General features: G+C 38.3%; 1 protein-coding gene across 13 annotated transcripts in view; it reads right to left on the bottom strand.

Moving 5' to 3' along the window:
• The window catches only part of Magi2 (membrane associated guanylate kinase, WW and PDZ domain containing 2), a 1,461,753-nt gene that overhangs the window by 312,634 nt on the left and 1,137,809 nt on the right, over nucleotides 1–11,310 (bottom strand). For all 13 annotated transcript variants that reach the window (XM_031380053.1, XM_031380052.1, XM_031380051.1 and 10 more), the window contains 2 exons: nucleotides 6,787–6,908; nucleotides 4,593–4,775 (listed from right to left, as the gene is read on the bottom strand). In XM_031380053.1, the coding sequence (XP_031235913.1) occupies nucleotides 4,593–4,775; nucleotides 6,787–6,908 (305 nt within the window). The remainder of the gene's footprint in view (nucleotides 1–4,592; nucleotides 4,776–6,786; nucleotides 6,909–11,310) is intronic.

Raw genomic sequence — 11,310 nt, 5'->3', positions numbered from 1 at the left:
CACACACACACCCCAAAAGATGTAAAACTTAGTTGGATCCTACTACTTTTATAAATACAGACAGACACTGAGTATAAACGCAGCACAACTAAGTCATGAAAATGAAGAAATGCCAGGGACTAAGGAATGCCTATCCTTCATGGTACTTATTTGTGATCTTATTAATAAAACAGTGCAATGAGAAAGTTTTTCAATAGAAGATGGTTGATAAATACCTTTCAGACTCCTTGACTTTTATGAGCTCTGTCATACCAAATTTGATTTTTAGAATACTTTACATACTTAGGCAGCATAGATGCTAAAATACTTTAAAGAATATTATTGGGGTCTGTAGTCCTTGATTTCTAGAAATGTAGAATATTTAATAGTCAGAATTAGATAGTTCCTGGACATCAGGTGGAACCACTGGGAGCCAGTCAGTTGTCAAAGAACTGCCAGAAGGACACTGCGCTTGTTTTCTGCCTGTCCTATACTCCTTGCCAGATGTCACTGCCAAATAAGAGAGAATTCCCTGCTCACCCCATTTGCTCTGGTGCAGAACCCAAGAGAAACTTTTTAATATGGTTGTTTTTCTTGTGTTCTTACAAGCTATTGATGTGTTTCCCTAAACTAGAGATAACCAAAAGCTGAAATGGTCGATTAAACTACTTCCATGTTTATTTTGATATAAAATGAGAGCACCCATCTTAAACATCAGTGATTTCCCATAATCTCTATAGTATTTGTTTTGTTATTTTAAAAGTTTATTTAATACTTAAGGTTAATCTTTAAAAATATAATAATTTAGTCTCTAATATAGTTGTTTATATGTCATGCTGAAGAGGAAAAACGGATTTACGTTTGTTTTTGTGGTGAGTTACTTTAATTAGCATCATTGACTAGGCTTGATCACAAAACTGGAATTCAAAATTCAGCCCATTTAAATGTTATAAGGTCATCCATCCTAAATCTATCTATCCGTCCATCCATCCACCTGTTCAAGTGTTTACACCTGCTGCTGCAGATACACTCAGGGGTATAGCACCTGCATATAGCATGCTCAAAACCTTGGGTTCAGTTTCTTAGAACCTAACCAAAATGTCTACCTGCTACCACCAGACCAGTATGTTAGATCTACAGATTATGAGCCTGAACAACGTTAGTCACAGAGTAAGGTTCTGTGCTTCACTGGCTGAAAATTGACTCCAAAGAAGTTTAGGTAAAGATATGCATGTCCATGATCTGTTATAACTTTAGGATATATGATTATATATAGTTTTTTGGTATGTACAGTAAGTCCTGTTAGTCTTTCCCATTTGTGACTGTCATTTGACACTATACATCACTACCAATGTATTCCCAAGAGAAGACACTAACACACACACACAGATGGCTTACAAAACTTTTTAAGTCTTTCCCAATATATTTGCATGTGTGTGTCTCCCACCAGCTTTCCTCACTCGCTCAGCCAGCAAGCATCTATTCGTCTTTTAAAACCATTATCATCATGTCTTAGAGCACTGGGAGAATTTCTCCTCCAAACATTGACAGCTTCTTCCTGTGTACTATTTCATTACTTAGGTATGCGTTTTTATCATCTCATTAAAATAAACATCCATCAACATATCACTCATTATTTCAATTTACACTTCAGTTTTTTGGGGGGGACAGAAACATTTGTAATTCCGCTTTTGCATCCTCATTAATTAGCAGAATGTTTGGCATGCATAGACCTTCACTAAATGTTTGCAGAACTAAATAGCAATTCTTTTTACTGTAACTTGTTCAGTGTTGCAGAAATGCACTTACATATGTGTTAAAATTATCTTGTAATTAGATGCGAATATATTTTTTGAATATTTAAAAAGTATTATATTTTGTTTTATTAAATTCTTTTCCAATAAAGGAAATTATCATTCCTCTAAAGACCCAATAACATTATGCAACACCCTTCTCTCTTTTTTTTCCTTTTTTAAATTAGATATTTTCTTTATTTACATGTAAATTTCTCCTTTCCCAGTTTCCCCTCCAAAAAACAAAGAAACAAACAAAAACAAAAACAAACCCCTGTTGCCTCCCCCCTCCCCATGCCTGCCACCCCACCCTCTCCCACTTATTGGCCCTGGCATTCCCCTACACTGGGGCACAGAACCCTCACAGGGCTGAGGTCCTCTCCTATTGATGATCAATTTGCAATCCTCTACTATACACATGCTGCCAGAACAATCAGTCCCACCATGTGCAGTCCTTGGTTGGTGGTTGAGACCCTGGGAGCTCTGAAGGTACTAGTTAGTTCATATTGCAACACCCTTCTCTTTAAAACTTTTTTTGTTAACTGTATTTAGTATGTAATAAATGAGAGAAGAATAAATTAAAAAATAATTTAAAAAATCTGTTATTTCCACATTCTCCTGAATTTGTGCCCACATTAGGGGTACTGTAAACTCATCACATTGGGTTCTAGTAGCTTGTTAATGTGTCGAAAACCCCTTCTAGATGTAAACTGGTACTGAGGTCCCGCCTTCCTTAGCAGCCCCAGCGCACTAAATGTTTGGGAGGGAGAAGCTGGAGAAGTGCCTGTCAAATTCACAGAGCAGACTAAACAGGAAACAGCAAGCAGACTCAGGCCTTTGGTTCTTCCCTCTCTACTAGGAGCTGCCGTGTGATCTTCTCAATGAACACAGTGTGCTACACTCTGAATTAAGCTTTGGCTTTGTAGTACCGTGAGGGTTCTTCCCACGTGATGTGGTGAATTAGAGCACAAGAAGAAAAGGACGTACTGTGCAAATATTTATATTTTGTTTTCAACTTTCCACAAGAAGTCTTTTCTCATTTTGTAACTAACACAGAAAAGTAACTTGGTTCTTTATTTTGGAAAAAAATGGATCGATCAATTTTTTTGCACAAGTTCAAGAGCCCTGAGGATCCTTTCTCTGTTAAAGAGGTTTGAATTCCATAGCTTCTGCGTGTCCTGGCTGAACACTGTAAGAGTAATTTTAATAGTTACTCAGTGCTTATGTGTTTTTAGAGGGCAGCATGAAGGTATGGATAGCTTTTAAAGTCTCTCTAGATAGACACTGTTGTTGGACATTAACTCATAGAAAATTACATACACATGATATTTAAAACACTTGTGTTTTCAAAATGTGGTGAGTTTTGAAGTTCAAAGTTTTTTAAAAAGAATTTCATACAGTGTATTTTGACAATGTTACTCCTCTCTGCCCCAGTTCCTCCCAGATACATCCCATTTCTCTTTCTGCTTTTAAAAACAGAACCAGAAGCCATCAAGTCCACTGGTGCTGTCCACGTGTTCCTGTATATTTGGCCGTCCACTGCAGTGTGGTTAACCTGCTAGGGCCCACACCAGAGTCTTGACATTCTGACCTTGGTGTGACCTTGGTCTCTCAGGAGACACAGTGTTAGTGTGTACATTGCCCCCTGCTAGTGAGTAGTACTGAAAAATTTACTCACAAAGGAATCTTGAAAAATGACAGGCATAAAGAAACTAATAAATGGTTATAAAGCTTTGACAATGTTAAAAATAAGCAATTTCAAATGAACACCTCAATTTTATGTTTTCTTTCCATATAAAAGTACCTTTTGGACTCATGGAAATAACCCAGTTAATAAACATATAATCACAGCAGCGATAGAGCTTCTTGCCTAACACAGTTCTCTGACTTGTGCCTCTTATACCGTAAATTGAATCCACAGGAAAAAAATGCAAAAATGATGATAGACTATATTTCTTTGTGGGTATAATTTTAATACTTTTAATATTGTCTAAAGTACTTTAGAAATAACACCACTAAAATTCTTGTATGAGCATCTTATAAACAGATGATCAAATTTAGTTATTTAATTTTCCCACATAAAAAAATTATTAATTGTAAATTATGTACTCATTTAAAGTCATAGGCCAGGTAAGAAGATCACCAATCAGACTGTTAAATCAGGCCTACTTCATTAACTTTTTTTTTTTATACTTTGGGACTTATCATATTTTGTATTTTCCTGTCCTTAATAATCTGGGTCTGTATTCCCATGTGAAATCAATTTCAGTTACCATTTAGACATCCAAATAACTATATATGAAAATTAACTTATAATGACTAAAAAAGTCTATTAAATTAAATTGATACACTGTATAGGTACATATAAAAAGTAATGTCACTCAAAAATTTTCTCTATGAGATACGTCTACACATTTAAATATCTACCCTGAACAATTTAGCATACGAATACTGAAGGCCTGGTACAGGTTTAAAAATATCAGTGGCTGAATATAAGTGTGATGTGTTGATCTCTTCTCTAAGAAGGAGTTTGACCTAACTCAAATGAGGTAAGTCTCAAGAATTCTGTTGACTAGCGAACAGACAGGACAGTTTGAGAAATGAGGAAGAAATTGATTCTCTACATTGTTAACAAATAATCTCAGCTAAAAATATTTAAGATAGGAAAAATACACTTTGTCATTCTTTTTAAACTAAAGAGATCTTTGCCTTTGGAATTAAAATCACAAAGGAATCTGTGGAAGTTAGGTTGGGCTCTCCACACATTGCTTATAGAAAAGAACTACAGCAATGGCAATTCCGTAGCTCAGGGGCGCTTACCTGTCTCCATTTTTCCATCCTGTGCGGCAGGCCCATCCGGGATCACACTTTTCACCTGTAGAAACTCATCCGGCTCGTCTCCACCAATGATGGTAAACCCAAAGCCCATGTTGCTCTTTTTGAGGGTGGTGCTGAGGAACGTGCCCTTCAACTGGGATGCATCCCGGGTGAAGAGTGGCTTCTCTACAATACGAGTTAAAGAGGAAAAGGCATTTTGAAGACAAGTTATCAGAGAACAGCCAACCACTGAATAGCAATCCCTAGGCAGATGCGGGAGACCCCACATGGAAGGCGCAAGCGCAAGCAGGTGGCCACTTTGAGTGGGGACAGACATCTAGGGCATCCTACAAATACAGAGCCACCGCAAGCATCGAGGGAACCGTGCAAAGCTGTGTGTTTGCAGAGTAACTTACTAGTATTCACTCTCTTAAAAATCAGCCCTCTTGAGGATAAAAAAGGGCTGTGTCAAATGGCAAGAAAGCCTTCAAATAAAATCTGACTTGTTCTGCTCTACTTATCAGAGTTCCCAGGGAGGAGGGACATATGAGTGGCTGGTCCTACACAGAACCTTCATTGCATGGGGTAGAAAATCAAATAGATTGGTTGAAATGTGCAGATTACACCAACAGAGAAGGGTGCACAGTTGGTGTGTAGTTAAAGGTCAGAATCGTTTAGAAAGAGAGCCTGGAGGTGGGACTGAGTTAGCTTTTGTTTACACATCAATGCTGTGAGATGTTATAAATATATCAGATGCATGTCTAATGGCCAGAGAGTGTTTAGTACACTTTAAAATGCAAGCAAGCATCAGGTCAATGTTTATTGTTATGGTTATGAATGTAAAGGTGACACATTTTCTAATATGTTGACATAGTGAAGTCAAAGCCAGTCATGGGAATAGAACTTGCACCTGCTAAATGAGTTTGCCCCTTTGTTATATGATAAACGTTTTCAAATGTGAGTTCTAATGGCTATGGTTCTAAGCACTTTAAATGCTTTAAAATTATAGCCATACTAGGAAGAAGAATTAGTTGTCTCTTAAATTACACTTGTGATAAGCACTTTGCTTTTGCTTACCTAGCTCAGTTGATAGATCATGAGGCTTTTAAGAATTTCATCCTAATTACTCTGTTGAAACAGGTCTTGGTTTGTAATCTAGGGGGCCATGGACTCTTGATCTTCCTGCCTTAGCCTTTCATGGGCTAGGATTACAGTATGTACCTACATACTCAGCTTTGCAGATAAGCATTTCATATACTTTTAGAATGTGGTATGATTTGATACTCAGAGTAGCCAGATTGTAAGTGGCCACTCAGCTACATATTATGCATGATACTCTTATTGTTATATTTTTGGTTTCATAGGATAAACTATCAAATAATGAGTCATCATGATAGAGTTTTAACTTATGTGTCAACTTACCTACCACATATATTTTTATTAATTTTTTTACATAATGTATAGAATCCACATCTAATGTCTTCTGCAGTGTTCACCAGAGCAGTGCTTACAGGTGGAGCTCATCTCCATATGAGACCTTTACATTCATTGCAGAGTGCTACAGGCATGTGATATAAGCTCACGACTAGGAAAATGGAGGCTCTAGACACCAAGGCCTCTTGTGTGTGTGTGTGTGTGTGTGTGTGTGTGTGTGAATGTGTGAATGAGTGTAAGGGTATGTGTGTGTGATTGTGTATGTGTGAAAGTGTGTGTTTAATTCAGTACAAGTGTGGAAGAAGTGAAGAGTGTGCAGCCACTCATTCCACTAGGTGGCTCCCAAGTGTAGTCAGGTCCACAAGCAGCCCTAGGACATACCCTCTGTGGTCAGGCAGATAGTAAGACACTGCAGGGCCTCTCTGGGCCAGTACAGGGGAAGATGGATTTGGACCTAGGTAATGTCAGAAGAAAACAAACCTCATCCTCATGTCTGATCTTCAGAGACTCTCTACAATTTCTATTCCCACTATCAAAGTCCCTAGTAAAATTCTTATAAGGGTGCAACTCAGTGTCCTTAGCAGAGTTGTGGTAGCTATATATAAACTAATTATAAATAATGTAAACCCTAATGCTACTGGAAAGGACTGGAGAAGTCAGACCAGTCATTCGTATCAGCCCCTACCACAGGCATATCTGTCTGGAAGAGTTAAGAGTCCGTCGATGTTTCCCTTGCCATCGTGCGTGCTGGCAGATACCATACCTCGGAACCCTGGGGCCTGCAGGGGCTTTGTTCCAAGTTCTGTGTGGGGCATGTTATGTTGCTGTAGCTTTCTTTTTGCTTCCAGGACAGGGTTTTCAAACTGCGTTCTCCTATTTATGTGGCTGAAAAAAAGAAAATTTCAAATTAGGATAGCAGTGGGACAAAGTCATTTAGGAGAACACGTGCATGGCTCTCCGGAGAGCAGGTGATTAAGGACACCATATTCGATTATCGTCAACTGTCTTACCCAGCATGCATCAGGCTTCTGAGGGGGCTGGCCTATGTATCACACACAATTCTGTGATAGTTCAGAGCCCTTGATGCCTCTGTCAGATGCTGTTATATCTACTATATGCGTGAGATAGCCAAAGGAACCAGATGGTGTGTGCTTTCTGGTTGTTGTGTTCAGGTAGGATGATTTGAGTCATTCAAGTAAATAGTCAATGAATGAAACAAAGTGAATAGTCCCCCCCCCCCCAAAGGTGTGCCATCTAAGCTTTGTAAAGTCTCAATAGCAACAGGATAAATGAGAGGCGAGTTCACCAACAAAGTAAAAACAATACATAAGTTGTGTGTGTGTGTGTGTGTGTGTGTGTGTGTGTGTGTGTGTGTTGTGTAGAGGATGAGTGCACACATGCAAGCACTAGAGAACAGTGTGCAGGTGTTGGGGTGGTTCTCTCCTCTCACTCCATGGGTTCTAGGGATCACACTTAGGTTATAAGGCATGGGTAAGTGCCTTTACCTGCTGGGCTATCTCACTGGCCCACAGTGCCTACTTTTAGCAGTCAGACCTGGGTTGAAGGCCAGGATTCAGGAGGAAACTTCTCATAGCAGTGACAGCCGTCTATGTAGGATGTTTACTGCTGAGACCCTCTGCATGCTGACATGGGAAACTAGTAGACAGACACGGAGAGACTGGAAACACACGTAGCTCAGCTAACTCCAGAATTTATAGCATCAGGAAAGTATGTATTCCTATGTAACAAGTTGTTAAGAGGGCTGGAAGCAGCCCTGCCTAATAGTGATGGCCATGCCAGACATAGATGCCCCAGGAGAGGGCTGGCATGTACAGTGATATCTGTTCCTTGAAGGCTTTGAAAGTATGAAGGAGAGAGGGGTTAGAAGAGGAGCTGACAGTTAGCTAACTGCATGCCATTTACCATGGATAATATACTCTATTATACTTACCATATGATATAATATATCATACTCTAATATACTCAAATTATAACATATATAATTTGAAGTATTCCCATTTAAAGGTGATCAGATAGGTAAACAGACAGGCTGTGTGACTTGTTCTAAATAGGCCATATGCCAAGTATGATGAAATTCTAGAACTGAATCATCCTGTCTGTTTCTGCAGTGGATCTCTTATTTATATGCTTTATTTTTCCAATATGTGATTTTAAATTGGCAAGTACATATAGTTGACATGTCTGCTCACTTTTTCTCTTTCTCTCTGACATACACACACAAAGACAGACAGACAGACACACAAACACACACACGTGCTCCATCCATTATACTTTTAATAACTGCACATCAGAAAAAAAGGAAATAAAACGAAATCTTATCTGGTGTGTTAGAAAGGTAGTTGGCAAGAATGACTAGTGCGGTGCATCTAAGGATGTCTTTGTGGGAGGCACAGCAGATGCTCTCTGCCACATGGTCTCAGTGTCAATCCGATCTGTATTCAAATTCTAGCTCCTGAGTAGATGAGTAACCTTTAGTAACATGTTAAACCTGAGTCTTGGTAAACTGCTCTCTAAAATTGGCACAACATTGTCTACCCGAGTGGTTGTGAGGAATAAACATAATAGCTAATATTATTAGTACAGGATTTTTGCATTGATGTGTTTAATTATTTCTAGCAGCCGTTATTATAATTCACATTAGCTTAACCACACTGTCAACATTTAAATCACCTCCATCTCTGTGATCATTAAAGTCTTTGTTGGGGACCTTTAAAAGAACTTGAGTCTTGCTCCTATGGCCTCACTTTATTTAAAGGAAAAAGTGTGTTTATAATAATGTTCTTAATGATTCTTACTCTCTCTGGAGCTCAAAACAACTGTTGGGAAAATTCTTTTCCATTGGAAGTGATGCTCTGTACATGGAGAAGCATCTCTTCTGTAGCGCCTGGTGACCCAAGGCTTTCCAGGCCTCTTTATTCAGGAATTCAGGTGGGGCCACTCTGTGTCAGGAAGGTTGAAGTTAGCCATTCTTTTTCCTTTACCACTTGCAGGTAACTTTCTTAGCAAAATCCCTCAGGTCTTCTTGATATCGTAACTTTATCCTGGGCTGCTTTGCCACAGGGACCCCTTGCTTTTGACACACTTAGGTCGAATTTAATAGGTAATACCCCAAAAGATGTTTTTCTAATGACATTCAATATATCCATAGTGTGATGCTTGGTTAAATTGTCTATGTTTGAAGTGGCATCTTGGGACAACTTCTAAACTTTCTTTAATCATCTGCATCTTCTCCACTGATTGAATCTCAGATGCCCTGAAGGTCATGTGTCAAAAACTAGGGTGGTCCTCAGACTTGTGCTAATGGAGAGTGGTAGAATCCTTTAAGAGGTAGGAAATGAGTGGCCTTAGATCACTAGAGACGTGCCCTCACAAGGAAGTATGGAACATTGGTGTCTTTCTCTTAGTTCAGAGCCATGAGAAGAATTGGCCTCCTCCAACTCAATGTGATCAACCATATCATCATGGGCTCAACAAAATATAGTTGGGCACAGAAGGAAGATTGTGAAACTCAGGAAAATTAAACCCATCTCTCTTGTAAATCTCAGACATTTTCTTTTAAAATGGCAAGCTAGTTAAATGCAACCTGATCTATACAATGGGTGCATTACTGTCTACTTCATGAGGCTGCTATGAGGCAAAGAGCAGACACTTGAGGAGAACACTACAACTGTAAAGTGCTATCTTATGGTTTTTAGAGTAGTTGTTCTTTATTACAGTTAATATTAATGGTGACGCTGTTGGTGGCACTATAATACATTTCTTATGTCCAGAGCCTCTGCCTAAGCCTGTCACTGAGGCATTTCTAACAAACATTATGCTTGTTCCCATGGATGGTTATTTAAGTTCAAATAGATCCTTTTATTAAATCCCTCAGCAAGAAGATTTGAGCAATTTCTAAAGAACAAGTAAACAAAATCAGGCTAAAATTGTTTGAATCTAGGTACAAGATAAATAGACAAAACTGATAACAGAGGGTCCTATTTATTTACTAGAGTTACATTGTAAATTAGCTTTCAGCTTTGAAACTGCTTACTTAACAAGAGAGAAGATATAGCTACTCCCTTTAGAATATTTAAGACAAACCCACATTCAGAAGGACATGGATTACATCCTTAAGAATTCCTGTGTTGAACTCTTCTGGGCATTTTTTCCAAGTCTTTGGTGAAGAGGTTTCTGTGATGTGGCATGATAGAACCCTAAATGGTAATTTTACAACAGTGAATTTCATGGGTTTTCCAATCTTATTATGATGCTTTAGTGACGAATTGTCATGCTTCTATCCTTTCCTACAGTTAAACTCTTATGTTTACATAAGGGCTTATGTAATAATTATCTTTGTATACTGCACATACAACACATGGAAATATGTTTAAATATTTGATTAATAATTATGTGATGAAGCTGTTAACTCATTTCAAATATATATTAGTGACTTGAAAAACCAAAAAGACAAATATTTGAAATTATCTGAAGTATTGAATTTTTCATAGTCTACCTGTTCTATTTCTGTTTTTTTCTAGGTTACTGTTCATTAGACATGCCTAATTTTATCTTTCCTAGGATCATTTTGACTTTAAGGGACATTAATTTTTTATCATCTTGACTTTAGTGAACAATTAAGAACTGGATCTTTGGGTCAACATGGAAAAGGGAATAGTCACTTTCAAGTGGCATTTTAAGACATAAAATATTTCATCATGGATTAGGTAGTCAGTGCCTAAATCAGACCTATTGAATAAATGCTTCAATCGAGTCAGATACTATGAAAGCTGAGAGATCCTAATGTTTTTTAGTTTCATTCACCCATCAAATACATATTGTGACAACTGAACTGACCATGAAATGTAGGGTTAGTTTATATGATACAACTATCATTCATTTGGGTAAATATCTATGGGATCCCTCAGGTGAGAGAATCTTTCCAGACATGTAAGTGATGTGGCAAAATGTCATCACTTTTTTGCTGGCCCAGTAGATTGCTAACTAGAACTACTTTGTGTCATAATAGGCACACGGATGAATATCACGTCAGGGAGGAAACCTGGGAACTCTAGGAAGACAGTTACTCTTCGTCCAGCCCAAAAATCTCACTTAGCTTCTGCTTTTTTAGCTTCCCCTGTTCTGTCATTGTGTTCCTTTGCGGACCTCTGAATATACTTAGAAAATACAAATTTCAGCAAGCTTAGAATTCTCATGGGTCTCTCTTTCTGAGACCCATGGGTTTTCCCTCCTTTTGAGCCCCCCACTTCTGAGACATTACCTCTTT

This window comes from Mastomys coucha, unplaced genomic scaffold (genome assembly GCF_008632895.1).
Source record: "Mastomys coucha isolate ucsf_1 unplaced genomic scaffold, UCSF_Mcou_1 pScaffold19, whole genome shotgun sequence".
NCBI classification, from domain to species: Eukaryota; Metazoa; Chordata; class Mammalia; order Rodentia; family Muridae; genus Mastomys; species Mastomys coucha.
This window is presented reverse-complemented; position numbering and strand designations above follow the sequence as displayed.